Source organism: Pleurodeles waltl, chromosome 3_1 (assembly GCF_031143425.1).
Source record: "Pleurodeles waltl isolate 20211129_DDA chromosome 3_1, aPleWal1.hap1.20221129, whole genome shotgun sequence".
Classification (NCBI taxonomy): Eukaryota; Metazoa; Chordata; class Amphibia; order Caudata; family Salamandridae; genus Pleurodeles; species Pleurodeles waltl.
In genome coordinates, this window is record NC_090440.1 from 1950945785 (window position 1) to 1950968053 (window position 22269).

At 43.7% G+C, this 22269-nt stretch overlaps 1 protein-coding gene across 1 annotated transcript in view; it reads right to left on the bottom strand.

The window, feature by feature from the left end:
• Positions 1-6560: 6560 nt before the first annotated feature.
• TMIGD1 (transmembrane and immunoglobulin domain containing 1) overlaps positions 6561-22269 on the bottom strand; it is a 52513-nt gene continuing 36804 nt past the window's right edge. Inside the window, exon 7 of the mRNA XM_069226268.1 lies at positions 6561-8033. Coding sequence (XP_069082369.1) covers positions 8030-8033 — 4 coding nt within the window. The 3' untranslated portion in view covers positions 6561-8029. The remainder of the gene's footprint in view (positions 8034-22269) is intronic.

The following is a 22269-nucleotide window of genomic DNA, read 5'->3' on the forward strand; positions in this document are numbered from 1 at the left end:
CATTCATATTGAATAAAATATACTGAAAAATTACTTAAAACATAATTTGTATGTGAAAATGAATAACCCCAAAATATATAATGAAAATACACTAATTGCATCGATTTAATATATGAACTAAAAACTGGTATCAATTGCTAATAGGGAATGGCTTTGTATATAGAGCCCACTAATCGATGGCTCATTGGAGACAAGTGGGCTTGTGAACAGACACAGCTTATGACCTGAATAGAACTCAGGCCATCTGCTTTAATGCACCTTCTATGCAGGCTATGCATATGTGAGCAGAAGGCACATACACCTGCAGCTCTTTCACATGTGTTTTGTGCATAGAAGTATGGTATTTTATCATAATTGCATTTCTATAGTGCTTGGTATGACAGACGAGGCACTGAAGTGAGTTAGAGGACAGGTAGCACAGTGCATTGCAGAGGAGTGTGTGGTTTGAAAGTGTTGAAATGAAGTTTGCCCTACGTGGGAAACATTTTAAACAAACTATTGCTCTTTTCCTGACAAGGGTTACTGTGCTTAAGCATATTTTGGAGAACACATGAATGAGGGCAGTGGTGTATCTAGAAATTATTTTTAACTGGGTAACACATGGGGCTGCAGCTAGCAGTCTTGGAACTACACATGATGGGCAACTGCATATCTGCAGCAGATAGATGTAGATAAATACATTTGCAGAATCTCCTTTTCATTGTTTGCTTTATTTACCAATATATTCTCTCCTTTTGCTATGCTTATGAGAGTACTGCTTCCTTTGAGCACAGCCTAAAGCTTACAATATTTCCCCTATATATGCATCCAGCCATTACAGTGCGCTTCTAACCTGAGTGGGTCAACTGCCCCTGTCAAAGCAGAGGTCTAGTGGTAGCCTAATGCCTGTAAGAAATTGGGCTATAAATTGGAGAGAGTGGCTACCTGCCACAAGGAATTGTCCGAGTTTGAAACATTAAAGTCACAAACTAAACCCAACGTAAATCTGACCTCAATCACCTGGCAACTACAGCACAAAGCACACCGGCTTAACTTAGGGCAATGTATGAAGTATTTGTGCAGTACCAAAACAATAATGAAGCTCAAACTCAAAACAATAAAAGTCCCAAGCTGAATTAGGAAAGTAGAGTAAAACGTAATAAAAACAATAACACAAAAGTCACAAAAGTCCAATAAGGGGAAAGTGTTAAGTAGGAATAGCGCCAAGAAGAATGAAGTGCTAATGATAGTCAGTGGCCATGGTAGACTGGGAACTTGGTGCAATTTAATGCTGGCTGTGATGAAGAGAGGGTGGATAAACCAATCAGGTTCATCCTGGTCAAAGATTTTACCTTCTGTCTTTAGTCCCAGTCAACCTCAGGAGTACACTTCTAAAGCCCACAGGTTCTCAGGGGATGTACCCTAGAGATTTGCAAGGTGTCAGGCAGAAGCCAACAGCAGAGTCCAGTCCAGGTCCAGTTGCTACAAGCCAGCTAGGCAGCTGTAGGAAAAAAGCCTCTTGTAGCTTGTTGTGTCCTTGTAGCTTTAACAGAAGGTCAGCCTTATGACCAGTGGAGTCCACCACTTTGTTCTGGGTACAAGAGTGAACAGACCCAGTCCTTCAGTGCTCTTCTCAGGTCACAGATCGCAGGTTCAGTACACTTCTAATCTTCCTCAGGTCTAGGAATGTTCTGAAGTGGGTTCGTGAAAATGTCATATTTATGCCTGGCACGAGCCAGCAGGGGAATTAGTCCTGTGCATGCCGTAATCAATTGAGTAAAAAGTTCCAGGGCAAACTCTACCCATGATGGGCATTTTGAAGATGTCAATAGTATTTGGTCACATTACACCTCCGATCTGAGGGGTGAGGGTGTGTGGGGGAGCATACTATGGTAACCCTAGTGTCCCCAACATCTCACACCAAAATACAGTTTGAAGCAGCCAAGTAAGCTCTAATAAACCTAGAAACAGATGTATGGTAGAACAAAGCAGGGTTTTCTTGCCCCTAGACAGTGAATAAACAATAATTATTATGGCATCTTATTCTTTGCCTTTCAAATGTGCCCTAACGTGTCATATGTAAAACCCAGAGGCAGACGTCTACTGGTACAAAGCAGGTCCATCAGCAACCAGACAGTACATACACAAGAATTATCTTGGCATCTGGTTTTTTGCCTTTCAAGTGTGCCCCAAAACATTATATGTAAACCCAGCAGATCTGTAATGTGAGATTTGAAATTCAAGCAGAATTTGATACTGTAATGTCAAAGGGAAGCACACAGCCTCCACCTTGCCTGTTCTAGGAGGTTCAGAGCAGTCATCTCTGCCCATTGAGGTCAGCCTTTTGTTTGTTCCTGGGAAGGAGTTCACAATGTTTTCATACCCATCCAAACCCTAATTACTGGCTGGCAGAAGTGGGAGAGCAAATGCAAATTTAGCCTCCAGGAATTTAATGCAGGGCAAAGGTAACTTTCTAAAAATTACTTTTCCCTAAACCTTCATGCAGGGAAAGGATAACTTTCTAAAAGTTACTTTTCTTTAATATTCATTAAAGATCGGACTTCACCATTGAATTGGATCTACTAGAGACCTATATGTAAGTTAAATATGCCAATTAAGAATATGTCAATTCAACCATGTTTAAAGTGGAGTCCAGGCACTTTCCCACCAATTAACAGAGTTAAAGTGTGCAGAGGCCTAACATCAGCAACAATATAGGGTCCAGCAAAAGTGGGAACACAGAAAAGGTGAATTTCCTATACTTAACCTTGCACTATCATACATGCAAATTGTCATTCCTATGTACAGTTTTGCATCCTCATATTGCATGATACCTCAAAAAGCCTCCTCCATGTTCCTGAAACCCTGCATGGAAAGTTAAGCTTGACTTAAAATTTCGGATTGTTGCCCTCCTTTTTAGTGATCTCCTCTATCCTTTGCATGCCTTTTCTTTCTGAACGCAGCCTATATATTTAATCGACCACAAGTAAACTGGAGTAAATGCATTGGAATGGTTTCCTTGGGAGCAAACAACTAATCCCAGTAACCAATAGGCAGTGTATTCAACACTAACCTTGGGTTCCAGAGCAGTATGCTGCCCAGCATAAAGCACTTCAAGATTAAATTGTCCAAATGGTCATGTTTCTAAAAGTGTGATGGTTAATAGGTAACAGTTGTGGTGCCATTTGGCTATGCTTGCTGGGGCAGTTGGTAGTGCAAACTGCAGTGGCCTGTTGTGAAATACCTTGGGCCCTGGCAATTTTTCTTTTACAAATTAAACATTATGGCCCTCATTACAAGTTTGGCGGTCGGACGAGCCGACCGCTCAAACTCACAGGGATGAGACCGCCGTCAACCCAGCGGGCCTCATCCCCAGTCGTATTATGATGTTCCCACCAGGATGACCGGCGGGAACATCGAATTACGACTTAATAATGCTACGGTATTGGCCTCGGTTCTCCTCATATGATGATATCACAATATCACAATACAAAACGTGCTTGCCCCCCCACATTTGATCACACCATTGCTAGTAAAGAAAGACAAATCTCTGGGATTTGTTCTCGGTACAAGATTCCACCTCAGAGAACATATTAAACATGTGGTCAAAGGTGACCGGCAGGAACATCGTACTACAGCAAGAGCATCGTATTATAACTTAACAGTGATAAGGTATTGGCCTCGAGGCCAATACTGTAGTACAACAGCACCCTCGGAATGCACACTGTCTACATTGTAGACAGGTTGCATTCCAAGGGTGCTGGGTAGGGGGGCCCTGACCCGCCCGCGACATGGTCATGGGCAGTGCAGGAGCCCCACTGCGGCCCCCAGCACTTCCTTTCTGCCAGCCTTTTCGTGGCAGTTAAACCACTAGGAAAACGTTGGTGAAAAGGGGACTCATGATCAGCAGGGCACCGCTGACTCAGCGCTGCCGTGGCTGACCACGAGTCCGGCCGCCGTCAGCCCATTGGGAACAATGTTCCTGGCAAGGATGGCAATTCCCTAGTGGTCCGACCGCTAGGGTTGGAATGTGGCAGTCGAGACCGCTAGCCTTGTAATTAAGCCATATCTAACATTACATATAGAGAAATGGTCCTCATGGACCCACTTAGTTTCCAACTCTTCTTTTCTTTCTGGTCCATTGGAGATGCCCCTGAGAGATATGCACTGGGGAATGGTGAAATTTAAATATTATGAGGAGCAAAAACATGTCCCAAAGTTCAAAGAGGGAGCAAACAAGTCTGAATGTTTGAAGTGGGGGGGCTCCGCCAATAAAAGCTTAAAAAATTACTTTGTCCATGCCTTAAAACATCTCTGGCCTTACATGAGTGAGATTATTTGCAATGCCGCATTTCTTTGAACATGCCTAGACAAAATCGAAGCATGGATGCCTCATTTTAACTGAGCCTAAACCCTTCTAAATCAGAGTTCTTTTTAAAAAAAAAATATTTGATTACACTATTGCTAGTGAAGAAAGACACATTTCTGGGATTTGTTCTCGGTACAAGCCTCCCCCTTAGAAAACATATTAAGCATGTGGTCAAAGGTGCACAAGTCCACGTGAACATTAAAAAAAAAAGTAAAACCCTCCATTCCCAATAGAGCCCTCAGACACCTTGTTCAGCTGTTGAGTCCTAACAGAAGTGACTGCGCTGATGCCCCGCACATCGGCCTTGTCAAGGCCAGTCTGTCACCCGTAGCAGCAACGCTGAAGACAGCTACACGCCTTGTGCTGGCATGTACCGGAAATATCACACCGACCCAGTGCTAGCACCCCAAAGAACTGTCTGCATTCCCCATTAGGCTGTCTGTACTCATGGCAAAATACCTCCCTCAAGAGTCTACAATGTCCAAGGAAGCTTGCTTTTTAGAAGCAAATGCGCTTTACATTCCGAAGCCCCACAAAATCCTGCAACATAAACCTCTGAAACAAACCTCTTCAGGAGTATCCCCGAAACTATGGAACTCCTCCCCCCTCTCCCTCAGAAATGCCCACTCTCTAAAAACCTTAAACCGCGAAGTTAAATATGTAATCACTATGAAAGTAGTTTTACCACTTCCAGGTGTTGACCCTGTGAAACTGGCAATGACCTTGCATTTATGATCCGTGTTCTGAGAATACCCAGACGCCATTTCCTTTTGGCTAATTCTGGCGTATTTGTTTTTGAATGAATAATTGTGACATGTCTTCTATAGTAATATATTGGAATCATCTGTGCATATAAGGACCGGCCACCTTATCAAGGTTGCTAAAATGTCACTGATCCTTTACTTGCCTGATCATATTTTACCGCTTTGTGTGCAACATTATATACGTTCATACTTGTCGGTAAAAATGTTTTTTTACCACAACTACTTACAATGTATTGTAATTGCTTTTACTGTACAGAGGTCTGACGCTCTTAAGGTCTGATCCGGGCTTTTAAAAATAACTATGAATAAGTAAATAAAAATAAATAGAATTTTTTCTTTGTTTTTTCCTGATTTACCTTTCTTTACAATACTCTAACCCCCAAATATGTCCTATTTCTCTTATTCACGCGAAAGCATTAAAATAAATAAATAAGCAGGAGAGAACAGATGCGCGCGCCAGATCTCTTTATGCATCGACTCGGGTGGTGGACTGGGGAATGCATTCCAGGGAGCCCCAGTGGTGGGAGTGATTTAGCTGACTAAATAATTCTAAATTGACCAGTTTGTTCGTTCACCAACACATAGTTTTTAATTGTTGTTGAAGACCTATAGTGAAACCAAAATAAAATAAATGCAAATACAATAAAATGATGGGCAGAGGGTTGAAACTTTTCAACCACTCTCCCCCAGTCACAGATCTGGGTTTAATCCACTGTTATTTTGCTCACCACCTCACCCCCGTTTGGACCCTGCCATATGCAAATCATTCTTGACCCTCCTCCCAATGGGAACAGTCCAGCCTGAACTGCCAAACTAGGACCTCCCTGGACCGGAAACAAGCAGATGGGCGGAGAAAAGAATAGTAGAATGCAAATACGAAAAGGATCACTAGAATAAAGGACAATGAATCTGGAATACAAATCAGGACAGGATTGAAAGCATGTAAAGTGAACAAGGAACGACAGAATCATGGATAAATGACAACATGGACAGACGAAATGAACAAGGAAGGCATATACTGAGAAATCAGGCAACAAGGAATGTGCAAATCGCAGAGAAAATAGGAGCAAGACTTCAAGCACAGCAACACAGCAGCCAAGGGGGGGTGCAGAGACTCAGAAAAGAACCTCAAGCACTGAGCCTATAGGGAAGAAATAGCTAGCAGCTTGGGAACTGCACAGTTGCTGGGAAAAACCCATGTGTGAGTAACTAGCAGGTGTAAGGAATCAAAGCCACACCATCGGAGGGTATGGTGCAATGGGACTTGAAGACGGACAGACTATAAAACTCAGAAGACATAAGAAAGGAAAAAGTAACTATAACGCAAACCCTCCTGATGCACTGCCAATTACTTTACCTATTACATCACTCATAACATGTTCTATGACATCATTGATAACATCACTGCCACACCTGAAATGGCATTATTGATGACAAGACTGCATGGCTGGGGTGCAAATTATATTTAATTTAGGGCACAAGGTACAGTTACTTGAAATAGCTACATAACTGTTGAATTTCAGTGTTTTTTTTGTTTAAAACGTTATGTTTTAAATTACATTTCCACCTTACTATAACGTCCCTTTAGTTTTTTTCCGGGAATTTCTAAGTTTTTTTTTTTTTTAAAGTAAAGTAACATCTCTTTAAACTTTGTTTTTTCCAATGGAGATACGTACATAATATATATGCATATGTATATATATGTGTGTGTGCATACTTACAATATTAATGTTCTTTATGTTCTTTCCTTTAAACTGAGTTCCTTTCTTCAACAAATTTGTTCAGAAATTCGTGGCAAGAGGAAGAATCTCAATGGTTGAGATTAGAGATTATGGTCCCACCACAAGTACAGGAAGACTGGTGAGTTATCAGTAAACAAGGACCGAGTGGGTAAATCAAGGTCAGTTCTGGTTTCATCTGAATTGTTAAACCCCTGTTGATGATTAATTCAGACACACCTCTTCCAGGTTCAATACCAGTGTAGTTTTAAATCGGTTTATTGCCCCTCTAAATACTGCAGATGATGGTCACCCGAGAGCCTAAATAGTGCAGTGTAAAGGAGAACTACTGTCGTTAGAGTTGTTTTTCAAAGGGACTGTTCCTCTCCAGTTCCTTGCAATGACAACGGAGGGTGTCTGATGTCGCCATTTCCAGCACTACTTAAGACAGCACACATGGAATGGTGTCTTCTTCCTGGTTTGAAAAGCTAAAATAATTGCACAACTTTTGAGGTTAGATTTTATGTGAGATGCAACAGAAGCATGCACGATCTACTGGGTGAGGCGGGAGGTCCTGCTCTTCAGACACTCCTAGCAAAGTATCTAACATCACCGGACTCAGAACGTCTAAAGCTACGAAATCCCAGATGACACACAGTGCAACAGTAAGCATCTCAAATGATACTAAGTTGTTTTTATAGATTACTTGTCTTGGAAATTAGCTTTACAGCAAATAAATCCATCTTGGCAATGAAGGATTCTCTATCAGTGGGTACAGAAGCTTCCGCCTCGCAAAAGCTGCTTGTGCATGAGAGTGTGCATGCGCGATGGACAGAAAATCAGACAACTGCACTAACATGGAGTAAACCTTCTTAGAAATTTGGTTGTGACATTAACATTAACAAAATCAAGGGGATCATTTGGATTCTGATATTTGTTTTAACAATTAGGTTTTCCTTTCCTTGAAGTTTGGAGTAGAAGTTAAAAAGGCTACAATCTAATTTGTTCTGAATTCTTGGGCAAAATTAATAATATTTGTAATAAGTAGATCACAATTCATAAGTAGAACTACAATGTTTTATAGCAGGAGTATGGATTGTTCAGTAAAGTTATCAGGGCCTTAGGCTCTGTAAAGGCACCGCCACATGTATCGGTTGACCAGGGTGATAACAGTTTCGCAACAGGAGTCCATCCTGGTATCACCTGAAAAAAAAAAACATAACACACAAGTGAAAACCAAGTAAAATATGTCTTCATCTTTTCTAAAGAGGTGATAGTGGTAATGGTGGTCGTAGGATGTGGGATTAAAAAGTCAGGTTATTGGCAACACATTTCCTAGTTTCCCTCATCGCTAGGTTGGGATGTTTGAGACCAGATGTTATGAATCCTGGACCATAGATGAATCGTGGGTATTAAACTCTGTGCAATTGGAAACTCATTGTACAAACCAGGATTCCTTTCCGTATCTGGTAAACGATGTGATGAGGAACAGACTTGATAGTTTCTCTGTATTTGTTACACCACAGGGTAGGGCAGATTTCATAGACAAGTGACTTATACACCATGTGATGGGATATGCTGGATGGACTGGAAAGTGGAAAACCATTCTCTTTTATGCTACATGAAGGAGACAAACTTGATAGCCAGGATTCCTTCTGTGTCCTTTACACCATGTGATGAGATAGACCAGATATAGCACAAGTCCTATCAATGTTTGTTGCATCATGTGATGAGCACAGGCCTAAGTACTACCCCCATACCCTTACCCACCCATACCCTAAAAATACCTTTAACACCCAATACACATGGGCGTCAATTCACCCAAATGCCAAGGGGTAGCGGAAGTGACTGCACATGTCCAGCTTTGACCTCCACTTTCTCTCACAGACACATACTTACATATACACACAAATTCACACTTACACACGCAAACTCTCACATAAACAGACTCTCACACGCGAGCAGCACACACCATACAAATAAAAGCATTGTTACTTACCCCACTGCCATGGAAGGGCATATTCATGTTTTTATTGTACTAATAGAACATGAATATGCTATTTTACTATTATACTATTTTACTATTTACTTTTAGTGTGATAACAAATTGACAGAAAACAAGGAGAGCGGAGACCCTACTCACGTCTGCAAGGACTAGCTGCCCCAGTGTTCCTGGCATTTCCTTTGCCATCTCTAAAGCCAGGGATCGCAAAGGGTGTCCCAGGGGTTGCAAAGGGAAAGCCAGAGGCCGCAACTGCAACCCCTGGCGACCCCTAAATGATGCCCATGCCAATACACCTACCCACCTTAATCCCTAAAAACACCCTTACCACCCAATACCCTTACCCACCCCACACCCTAAAAACACCCTTACCACCTAGTTTCTTTACCCAACCCTAAACAAAAAAAAATACTCTTAACACCCAATAGCCTTACCCACCCCTAAATCCTAAAAATACTCATACCACCCAATACCCTTGCCCACCCCTAAATCCTATACTACCCTTACCACCCAATACCCCTACTCACCCCTAAACCGTAAAAATACATTTACCACCTAGTACCCCTACCCACCCCTAAAGCCTAAAAAACGCAGTTACCAGCAATACCCCTACCAACCCCTAAACCATAGAAACACTCTTACCACCCAATTCGTTTACACACTCCTACACCCTAAAAATACCCTTACCACGGAATTCCGTTACCCACCCCTAACCCCAACAACCCTGTACCCCTACTTGTCCTTAAACCCTAAAATACCTTTACCATCCGATGCCCCTACCTACCCCAATCAACCCTAACCCCTTAAATGTATGTATATATATATGTTCAATGGCATGTGTAGCTGCAGATACACATGCTGTGCATACGTGTGCCATCTAGTGTTGGTCTCGGAGTGTTACAAGTTGTTTTTCTTCGAAGAAGTGTTTTCGAGTCACGGGATCGAGTGACTCCTCCTCTTCGGCTCCATTGCGCATGGGCATCGACTCAATGTTAGATTGTTTTCTTTCCACCATCGGGTTCGAGTGTGTTTCCTTTTGCTCCGATAGATCAATTCGGAAAAGCTTAAAAACGCTTTATTTCTCGTCGGTATTGTTTCGATCGCGTTACACCTTCTATTGATACTTCGATACTGTCGGATCAAACATCTTTACTCACCCTTCAGGGCGCCTGTGCCCAACTCGGGCATCGTCGGGCCGACCGCGTAGAAGCCTCATGGACTGGACTCCATTCCGATTCTGTCCTCGGTGCCACGCTAAATTCCCTTATACAGACCAACATCTCGTCTGTAATCTCTGCCTTTCCATCGGGAAGAAAATTGCGAGGCCTGCAGATCCTTCCGATCCAAGAAGACGCTCCAAGACAGAAGAGCACGGAGGCGCGAGATGGCATCCAAAAGCACCGAACATCTTAACGTTGAAGAGGAGGAGATCATGCAGACCGCTGTCTCCGTTCGAGGATCCGACTCTGAGCAGGAATCCGGGGAGGACAGACCGGTCACGGCAGGACAGCACGTGAGTACGCCTGCCCCTGTCCCATCCACGCCAAAACATTAGGCCTTGGGGACGCCACTGCCTAAAGGCCATGGCTCGACCCGAAAAAAGACCTTTGGCGACCAACCCACAAGTTTGGCACCGAAAAAGGCCATTCCTCCGAAGCCATCAGACTCGAGTCGAAGCTCTGTTTCCGAACGGAGCAAACACCGCTCTTCCAAGTCGAAATCTCGAAAATCTTTTTCGGAACCAAGACCATCTTCGACTCCATCTTTTTCGATCCCGAAAAAGCCAGTTTCGGAACCGAAAAAACTGGCTTACACTGAGGAGCATGGACTTTCAAAAGTACTTAGAGAAAGCCAAAAATCTACTGAGGAGGACTCACAAATGCAGCCTATCATAGAACAAATGGATGAAAGGCAAGCCGGTATTCATAACTACAAAGAAACTGGCAGAATTTTGACTGCACCTCCTCCAAAACCAAAGAGGAAATTAGCCTTTCAGGAGGAATTGGACACTGCACAGCCTCCAGCTAAAGTGGCAAGAACAAAGGAGAGACCTCCACCTTCTCAATTTTCTCCTTCTCAGTCTCCCCCTCACTCTCCACACATCTCTCCTCCTACTAGCCCTACACCTATGCAGTCACCATCACATTCATTTGATTCACAGCACGACAATATAGATCCATGGGATCTTTATGATCCAGATCCCATTCCCAATAATGACCCAGACTGCTATCCCTCAAAGCCTTCACCACCTGAACAAAGTACAGGGTACAATCAAGTACTAGCCAGGGCTGCAGCACACCATAGTGTCACCATGCACACTGAACAGTTGGAGGACGATTTTTTATTTAATACACTCTCCTCCACGCACACAACATACCAGTCACTCCCTATGCTCCCAGGCATGCGAAAACATGCTGATCAAATTTTTAGCGAGCCTGTCAAAGCGAGAATAATAACTCCCAGGGTAGAGAAGAATTACAAACCACCTCCCTCTGATACTGTGTATATAACTCAGCAACTCCCTCCAGACTCAGTAGTAGTAAGCTCTGCTAGGAAGAGGGCAAACTCACAGTCGTCAGGTGATGCACCCCCACCAGACAAAGAGAGCAGAAAATTTGATGCTGCAGGGAAGAGAATGGCATACCAGGCAGCCAACCAATGGAGAATAGCCAGCTCTCAGGTGTTGTTGGCTAGATACGATAGGGCACATTGGGATGAGATTAAAGATATAATTCAGCATCTCCCAAAGGAACATCAGAAGAGGGCACAGCAGATAGTAGAGGAAGGACAAGCCATCTCCAATAACCAAATTAGGTCTGCCCTGGACTCAGAAGACACAGCTGCCAGGAGCGTCAACACTGCTGTAACAATCAGGAGGCACGCATGGCTCAGGTCCTCCGGGTTCAAACCTGAAATTCAACAAGTGGTGTTGAATATGCCGTTCAATACAAAACAACTTTTTGGCCCAGAGGTGGACACTGCAATTGAAAAATTGCATAAAGACTCAGACACCGCAAAGGCCATGGGTGCGCTATACACCACACAATACAGAGGATCCTTTTGGAAACCACAGTATAGAGGTGGATTTAGGCCCCAGAGTACAGAGCCATCCACATCACAGCCAAAATCACCCTACCAACCTCAATATCAAAGAGGTCGTTTCATAGGTTATAGAGGCCAGTACCACAGAGGCAGGGGAAAATATCAGACATCAAAACAAGCCTCACAAGGTAAACAGTGACTTGTACCATTCCTTTCCAATTCACACCTTCCCTGTGGGGGGAAGACTGCAAATGTTCCACAACAATTGGCTAAACATTACCACAGACAACTGGGTATTATCAATTATCCCCAATGGCTATTGCCTAGAATTGATACAAACTCCACCAAACATTCCACCAAAACCACACAGGCTATCCGCAAACCATATCGCTCTGTTACAGGACAAGGCCAAATCTCTATTACTCAAACAAGCAATAGAACCCGTGCCACAAAGTCAAATAGGAATGGGAGTTCACTCACTGTATTTCCTCATTCCCAAAAAGGATGGCACCTTAAGGCCAATATTGGATCTCAGAACCCTCAATCTTTACATTCTGTCAGAACACTTTCATATGGTAACACTACAGGATGTTATCCTACTACTTCAGCAACACGATTTCATGGCAACATTAGACCTCAAAGATGCATATTTTCACATACCCATCCCTCCTGCGCACAGAAAATATCTCAGGTTTGTCATTCGAGGAAAGCACTATCAGTTCAAAGTGTTACCCTTTGGAATAACAACAGCTCCAAGGGTATTCACGAAGTGCCTAGTGGTAGTCGCAGCCTACCTAAGAAGACAACACATACATGTCTTTCCATATCTAGACAATTGGCTAATAAAATCAAACAGTCATACACAGTGTCAAAACCATGCGCATTATGTAATACAAACCCTGCACACGCTAGGGTTCTCAATAAACTACCAAAAATCACAACTACAGCCTGCGCAAATACAACAGTATTTAGGGGCAATACCAAATACTCAAAAAGCGCTTGCAAGTCCAAATACGCAGAGAATACAAGCATTCCACAATATATTAGCACAAATACAGACAGGTCAACAATACACTGTCAACTTTGTCATGAGACTATTAGGTATGATGCATCATGTATTGCAATTGTTTCTTATGCAAGACTAAACATGAGGCCCTTGCAACAGTGCCTTGCACAACAATGGTCACAAGCACAGGGTCAACTTCAAGATCTAGTGTTGATAGACCGCCAAACATACATGTCCCTTCAGTGGTGGAATTCCACAAATCTAAACAAAGGGCGGCCGTTTCAAGACTCTGTGCCTCAAACCATAGTTACAACAGATGCATCAATGATTGGCTGGGGAGCTCACCTCAACAATCACAACATTCAAGGACAATGGGATTCACAACACAAACAGCTATACATAAATCACTTAGAGCTGTTAGCTGTCTTCCTAGCACTCAAAGCTTTTCAGCTTCTCCTTATTCACAAGAATGTCCTGATCAAAACAGACAACATGACCACTATGTATTACCAAAACAAACAAGGAGGGACACATTCGTCCCAACTCTCCCTCCTAACTCAAAAACATTGGAAATGGGCAATACACAATCAAATTCACCTGGTAGCACAATACATTCCAGGGATACACAACCAGCTAGAGGATGTTCTCAGCAGAAATCATCAACAGACACATGAGTGGGAGATTAACCCTCAAGTACTTCAAAAATATTTTCAACAAATGGGGCACAGCAGACATAGATCTGTTCGCCACCAGCAAAAACGCAAAATGCCAAAACTTTGCATCCAGATACCCACATCCCCTATCCAAGGGCAATGCTCTATGGATAAATTGGTCAGGGATATTTGCTTATGCTTTTCCCCCTCTCCCGCTCATTCCATTTCTAGTCAACAAATTGCGTCAAAACACGCTCAGTCTGATACTCATAGCGCCAACGTGGGCACGTCAACTGTGGTATACAACACTTCTAGACCTGTCAGTAGTACCACACTCCAAACACCCAAACAGACCAGATCTGTTGACACAAAACAAAGGGCAGATCAGGCACCCAAATCCCAACACACTCTATCTAGCTATTTGGCTCCTGAAATCATAGAATTTGGGTATTTACAATTACCAACTGAATGTATGGAAGTAATTAAGCAAGCAAGAAAACCCACTACCAGACAGTGCTATGCCAACAAATGGAAAAGATTTGTATATTATTGTCAGTCTCAACAAATTGCCCCTCTTTCAGCATCAATACAAGATATTGTATGTTATTTGCTTCATTTGCAAAATACAAATCTGGCATTCTCTTCCATAAAAATACATCTCACTGCAATTTCTGCATATTTGCAAAATATACAGTACACATCTTTATTTAGAGTACCTGTTATCAAAGCCTTCATGGAAGGCTTAAAATACATCATTCCACCCAGAACACCTCCAGTTTCTTCTTGGAATTTAAACATAGTGTTTACGCGACTTATGGGCCCACCATTTGAACCTATGCAGTCATGTCAAAGGCAATTTTTAACATGGAAAGTTGCCTTCCTAGCCACAATTACATCATTGCAAAGAGTTAGTGAAATTCAAACTTTCACTATTGAAGAACCATTCATACAGGTACACAAACATAAAGTTGTACTACGAACTAACCCTAAATTTCTTCCTAAACTAGTATCACCTTTTCATATCAATCAAACAGTGGAACTACCAGTCTTCTTCCCACAACCAGATTCTGTAGCAGAAAGAGCTCTGCATACATTAGACATTAAAAGAGCTCTAATGTACTACATAGATAGAACAAAATCATTCAGGAAAACTAAACAGCTATTTGTAACTTTTCAAAAACCTCATACTGGTAACCCCATTTCAAAACAAGGTTTAGCAAGATGGATAGTAAAATGCATCCAAACATGTTACCTTAAAGCTAAAAGACAACTCCTAGTTGTTCCTAAAGCACATTCCACAAGGAAGAAAGGTGATACAGAGGCCTTCTTAGGAAATATACCAGTGGCTGAAATATGTAAAGCAGCTACTTTGTCAACACCACATACATTTACTAAACACTATTGTGTAGATGTTTTAGCAACACAGTAAGCCACAGTAGGGCAAGCTGTACTCAGAACATTATTTCAAACAACTTCAACTCCTACAGGCTAACCACCGCTTTTATGGCAGGATGAACTGCTTTGTAGTCTATGCACAGCATGTGTATCTGCAGCTACACATGCCATCGGACGGAAAATATCACTTACCCAGTGTACATCTGTTCGTGGCATGTTCCGCTGCAGATTCACATGCACCCTCCCACCTCCCCGGAAGCCTGTAGTCGTTTAAGTTAACCACATTTGTACATATGTATATATTTATATTTACCATTCCATTAGCATGGACATCTCTTTTCTTTATACTCTACCACTCCTACCTTACCCTCTGCGGGAAAACAATCTAACATGGAGTTGATGCCCATGCGCAATGGAGCCGAAGAGGAGGAGTCACTCGATCCTGTGACTCGAAAACACTTCTTCGAAGAAAACAAACTTGTAACACTCCGAGCCCAACACTAGATGGCAGACGTATGCACAGCATGTGAATCTGCAGCGGAACATGCTACGAACAGATGTACACTGGGTAAGTGACATTTTCCATTTATATAAACAAACATAAATGTGTGCGTTCAATATATATATATTTGTATATATATATATACTGTATACACACACCCACACACACTTATACTTACCTTAAATAGACTCTCCATGCGTGGTAAAGGCATGTGTGGTGAAGACATATGCGTGGTGAAAAATCTGTTGTAAAGGAACTGCATGCTAATTACCGCATTGTAAGTCCTGTTTCCCCTCAGCACAACCTAATTGCAGGCATCCTCTCTAAAATCTGATATAATCTTTGTTAAAACTCATCCAGGTAACCTCCAAAACAGATTGTGTACCCTTTTGGAAAGCCAGATTACCTTTCAAATCGTAATCACTCCCTCCTCTGAAAGGGCAGCTCCAGTCTCTATCCCTGAAATCTCAATCCATAAGCCCTTCTGGAAAGTCTCACCAAGTTCCACTTAGAAAGTTTAATGTATCTCCTGTTGTTTAAAAATTTCCATTCAGTCATAAAACCCCATTTTGTATGCCCTCTTGAAATCCAACGAACTCCTGCTCAAAAATTAATATTCATTCCTCTCATTGCAAGTCATAGGCAGTGCCAAATCCATGCTTTAGCTAACTTACCCCTACTTTCAATTATACCCTCTCGCTGCTCTGAAGCAGAGGAAAAGCTGCCAGAGAGCTATACCCAAACCACAGACAAAAATATTGGAAATATTCAAGGCTGCACAAAAAAACGCCAGGCACTGCTGAAGTTAAAATCCAGAAAGATACACTATAATTATTTCGTAAAAAGAGATATCACTACCACAGCAAACCGATGAGATGGTGATAGCGGAGAATTGAAAATGGAAGCAAGCTTTTTTTTTTTTTAATAAAGGGTTAAGGTTTTGGACAGGCTACCGAGAAGACAAAGGCCAGACTTCTGAAACGAATGTTAAACATAACAACTGCAATATAATGGGATTAAGTTTGACCAGTTGCTATTTGGTACTCTTATAAGAGCTCCTTGAGTAATTAGTATTGCCTAGCACATTAGTGAGTGCACGAAGAAAATGGCACAGAAGGTATAAATTGAGCTAACGTGAGTGGTAAAGTAGCAGTTTTGGAAGACTGACTTCAACTTTGCATATTAACTTCATGTGTCCCCTTTTAAAGCTTATTCTGATTTTTAAAAAAAATACATTAGCAGCTGGACACAAACAGAATCCAAGCACACAGCGGGGCAGTAAGCAGTATATGAAAACAGCACCAGATAAAAATCGAATGTTTTGGTGCATAAAATGTTTGTGCTTCGCAACTGCTGTGTATGTAGTGTTGTGGCACTGTGTTTTGGATATACGCAGTCGCTAGCGCTGCAATAATAGGCCGACACAGGATATATACTTTTGGCAGCGGCAGTGGCTTTCACTCTTCGACCTCAGCCCGTTCTGACCCCACCCACTGGCCACACTTTATTATTATAAACTTTCCAAAGTGACCGGCAGGTCAGGTGCATCTTACATGGATACGAAGGGGAGTGAGAGCGGCTCCCTCCAGCGTACATGTTATTATTAATTGTAATGCTCCGCAACCAGTTACATCACTGGTGCAACACTACATTCCTCCCATAAACAAATACAATACTGTAACGGAGAATCACAAACTACGTGGGGCATCGGCTCACACCATATGATCGTGCAATCTTTGAGATGGAGCAGGATTGGCACGTAAACTGTACTTGGTACGGGTGGATCTGTCTATGCTAGGATCACGCTCAGGAACACCAACAGGTGTTGAACCAGTCGCAGCTGACTCGAGACTAGGACAGGACAATGTGGAGAGGTTGGGATACCATCGTCGGAGTCAGGCATGGACATCTGATTGACATCAGGTAATGGCTGGTCATCTTCTTCTCTACTGCAGGGCTGTGGGGGATGAAATCTTTTGAACATGAAAATGTTTCATGTGACAGAGGAAGTCCCTCGCTGGGCCACAACCATGGATCCATGCCGGCGTATAATGATCCAAGGATTTTTATCAAATGGCAGGCAAAACTTGCTTCCAGGAGAGTGCTCTTTCAGCAGTACAGCATCTCCTACGTGTAAGTCTGATGCTCTTGCACGACGCCGGCGGCTGGCATTGTGATTCACCCAGATCCGTCGCTGGTGAACCTGAAGATCATTAATGGCTCCAGGCATCCACTGCCGGTGAAGAGAAATGGAATCCACTACTGCTCTCCCTAGGGAGACATGCCCAAGAGCCTCAAGTAGTTGAATGGGGAGTTCGTCAATAGTTCCGTAAAAAGGAATATACAGCATATTCACTTGATTGCCCACTGGCTGCAGCAATTCATACAACCTTGTTTAAGGTCCTCATGAATCTCTCAACCTCCCCGTTAGCTTGGGGCCATTGCGGTGTGATCTGTCATTGTTGGATGCCAGTGGTCCCAAAGTAAGAGGCAAGCTCTCTTCACTGAAACGGAGGCCTGTTGTCAGTTTTTATTTCAGAGATAAGGCCTTGAGTGGCTAGGATCTTCTCGATTCTGGGAATCACAACCTCAGGAGTGAGAGAGGGGATGATTTCAACCTCCGGGTATTTGGAAAAGTCGTCAATCATCACCGTGGTATATTGGCCATCGGGGAGACTCCCAAAATCGAAACTGGGGGAAACCCATGGTTGTCATGGACCTGGCTCTGTTTCAACAGGAACAGGCCGGCTTGGGCCCTCGGAGGCTTGACACCATTCACATGATCGCACCAGGTTCTTGACTTGTTGTTCCATCAAGGGAAACCACACCTTTGTCCGCAATCGACTTTTCATTTTCACCATGCCCTGGTGCCCATTGTGTGCCAACTGCACTTCCCTGTCATTGAATGAGGACAGGATGACTAGCTGGTAGCCTCACAGCAAGCACCCATCGGGATCCACTGATACTTCATTGCGAGCATGGTACAAACCTTCCATTATTCGTTTGGATGCAGGTGTAAGTGAGGGTAACTGTTTCCTCACAGCATGCCACTGGTTGGAACGAATAGCTTGCAAAGTTTTCTGAAAGCAGTCATCTTGTGCCGTGGCCTGAATTATCGTGTTTGTTGAAACAGGTAATGGTCGAGACCAGTCAGACACATACCTCATATACTCTTCGATTTCACAGGCTTCATGGATCTAGCTTGCTGTGGCAGCTTGTGGATGGCGAGACAGGTAGTCAGCCGGGTTATCTGACCCTGGCCGGTACTCCAAACAACACCTTTAATCTTGCAATTGGAGCATCCACTTTTCTATCTGCTGTGGCGGTTTTGACGCAGTCCTGTTGAATAGAGGAATGAGGGGTTTATGGTCAGTCATGACAAAGATGAAAATGCTTGCAACCCCAGTGCACAGCAATGGCCTCTTTCTCAATTTGCGAATACCATTGCTCGGTGTCAGTCAATGATTGGCTCCCAAATGCCACTGGTGACCACTCATCATTGTCATGTTTTTGGAGCAGTACGGCCCCTAGGCCTTCTGGACCAGCATCAACCGCAATTTGTGTGTCTTTGTGGGGATCAAAATATCACAGAATGGTGTCACTGGATAGGGCATCTTTGGAGGCTTCAAACGCAGTTTGTTGGGTTGATTCCCACACCCACGATTCGGAAGACTTTGTCAGGTTTCTGAGTGGCTGTGTCAATGTGGAAGGGTCCTTAATGAAACGGCCACAGTAGTTGACCATTCCGAGAAAACTTTGGACTTCAGTCACATTGGTTGGTGGGGGTGCGTTCTTAATGTCCTCACCTTCTCAGGATCAGGTGCCACACCATCTGCTGGGTCAGGCCAGATTCTTTGATGCGTTGCAACACTCTCTTGAGGCTGGCGTTATGCTCTGGGACGGTCGCTGCATGGATTAAAATGTTGTCACTGACATTGATAGTGGCAGGCAGATCTACTAGAAGTTTGTGAATGACATTCTGGAAAACCTCGGCAGTGCTAGAGATGCCGAAGTTAAGCCTTTTGTAACACCTTAATCCTACATGTGTCGAAAACTTTGTTATATAGCGTGACTCCTTTGCTAGAACTAACTGGTGGTACCCTGATCGTAAGTCCAGCTTGGCGAACCAACAGGATCCGCTTAGCTCTCCTATCAAGTCATCTATCATGGGGGTCAAATGTCTTTCACTCTTGATGGCTGCATTGGGGAGACACATGTCTAAACAAATGCAAACGTCCCCAGGCTGTTTCGGCTTCCATGCAACCACTATCGGGGACACCCATGGTGTGTGTCCGGTGACCCATTCGATGATCCAGGCTGCTTCATGTTTGTCTAACTCTTTCTCCACCTGTGGTCTGAGGTGGCATGCAATGCGTCGGTGCCGGAGCGGCACTGGCTGTATGGTCTCATAAATGTGTAACCTTACCTCCCTTTGACGCAACCAGCCTATGCCTTCAAACACGTCACTGAACTGGTGAAGGAGTTCCGTCACTTGCCTTGGTGTATGCCAAAAACAAAGGTGGCGACGCCCAAATCCTCTGCTGTTTGGCACCCTAATAGCATTCCATGCCCTTCTTCATTCACATATACTTGTGTGCAAACTGACCGTGATCCATATGCAATAGGTGTCTGGAATCCAGACACCTTCACTTTTGCTGTTTCTAAGGTAGGTGCAGGAACCATCTGGTGGTACACATCTGTAGCCAGGATGTTTATGGATGCACGGGTGTCAACAACAGCAAGGGTTGGATGTGCACCTACCTTGATCTGGCATCGTGGCAGTTTCTTCAACGATTGCCTACGGTGAAGAGGGAGTGGATGACATGCTCCTCAGTGTCGTCATCATCCATGTAACTTCATCTATCGGACTTGCTTGCTGCGGCATTGACAGAGGCGTTACCTGGTCGTGTTTTGCTTGACCTGCACACTTTCATAAAGTGATTGAGCTTCCTGCAGCCTGCACATTTCTTTCCTCAGGCGGGCAATCACTTGGTCGGTGTGATGGTCCACCACAGTACCCACATGGCCTTGATGGTGGTCGGCTGCTCCTGGGTCTAGCTCTGTTACGGGGCATTGCCACTGTGTTGACTGGTTCTTCATTGATTGGTCTTTGGACTGCCGCCTCCATTTGTGTGGCTCGGGCCTTGAATAACTCCTTAGTACGTCCCATCATGAGAATGTCAGGTAGGGACCTCCCAGACTCCTCAAGGATTCTCTCTCGCAGTTTAGTTGATGCGTACCCCTGAATCACTTGGCCTCTGATTTCTTCGGTCTCATCTTCGAACCCACAAGTGCAGGCTAGGTCTTTAAGCCGCATATAGAATGAATCGATCAATTCTTCTGCTTGTTGTCTGGCTTGCCTGAATACAAAGAGTGCGTAGTCCGTGTTTGCCATGGGTTTGAAATGCATGTTTAGAGCAGCTATCAGGGTTAAATGTGTTTTGGGGATGGACTCTGTGAGATTATTTGATATTTTGTAGATGCATTTTCTCCCAAGGTGCAAGATCATAGCTCTCTTCTGTGCATTTTCGACTTTGGTAGCTTTGAAAAGTAGTAAAACCCTGTTGACCCAGTCTTTCCATCGTGGGGCTTGTGCGGATGGGGCCACTTCAACGACAAAAGGCTCAACTGGAGGGATGGCAGACATGTTGAGTCAGAGCAGGTATTATACGACGTGGCTCTTTCTGATTTGCAGTGGGCAAGGTGTAGAGGCCTTTGTTTAACTTAGTAGTTTATAACAAGCACCTCTTGTTTTGTTGCACTGCACCCTCCTGGGGATGGAAGTGTGGTGTGTTCTTTGACTCCTAGGTGATATCTAGCTGTGTAAGAGATTACATTTACTGTCTTTATTATTCATTTCTTTTTTTTTTACTATTTGCTTCCTTAATGATATGTAGCTCTTTGTTTCCTGACTTGCATTAGCCAAGGCTTAATTCTTTAATTTATTCTTTCCTTCACCTTTTTTTTGTTATTATTGTGTGCTGGGGACGATCACAGTACCTTGTGAGCGGCTGGATGATGGGTTTGCAGCTGCCACCTGCACTTCTTTTAGTCCCAGCACTCCTGCCTCGCCAAGGAGCAGGATGCGAGTGTCTCCGGTCCTGGAGCCAGCTCGGGGGAGGTCAGGGCCTTGGAGTTGAGCAGGTGTGCGCCAGCACGTGTTAAGACAATGCGCTCTGCTCTTCATAACACGCAGGGAGAGCTGTGACAGGCCGACTTGTGAGTTTACGGCCTCTGCCGATGGTCCGACTCTGTGAGAGGTGTCGCCGTGGAAACGCACATGGCACTAGCACCGCGGTTGAGCTGTGGCTGTCACTGTGTGATGAAAACAGGTAAGGGTGCGATCCCATTCTCATCGCCAAAATGTAGTGTTGTGGCACTATAATTTGGATATGCGCAGTCGAGAGCGCTGCAATAATAGGTCAACACAGAATATATACTTTTGGTGGCGGCAGCGGCTTTCACTCTTCGACCTCAGCCCATTCTGACCCCACCCACTGGCCACACTTTATTAATATAAACTTTCTCACGTGACCGGTAGGTCAGGCGCATCTTACATGGATACGGAGTCAGAGCGTCTCCCCCCGACTTGCATGTTACTATTAATGTGAGTGCTTCGCAACCAGTTACATCACTGGTGCGTCACTACAGTGTATAACTCAATATTGGGAATACTGGAGTAATTGTTTTTACTTTCAAGCAGACTAAAATTCTGCATACTGTTGAAAAGTGAATTGAATAGTGCTTTTCAGCACAATGCTCAGTCTCCCTGCTCACCCTCGCTCTCTTACCAAAATTCCAGTGCTGTTCCTGCAAAGGGGAGATGAGGGGCTATTCTT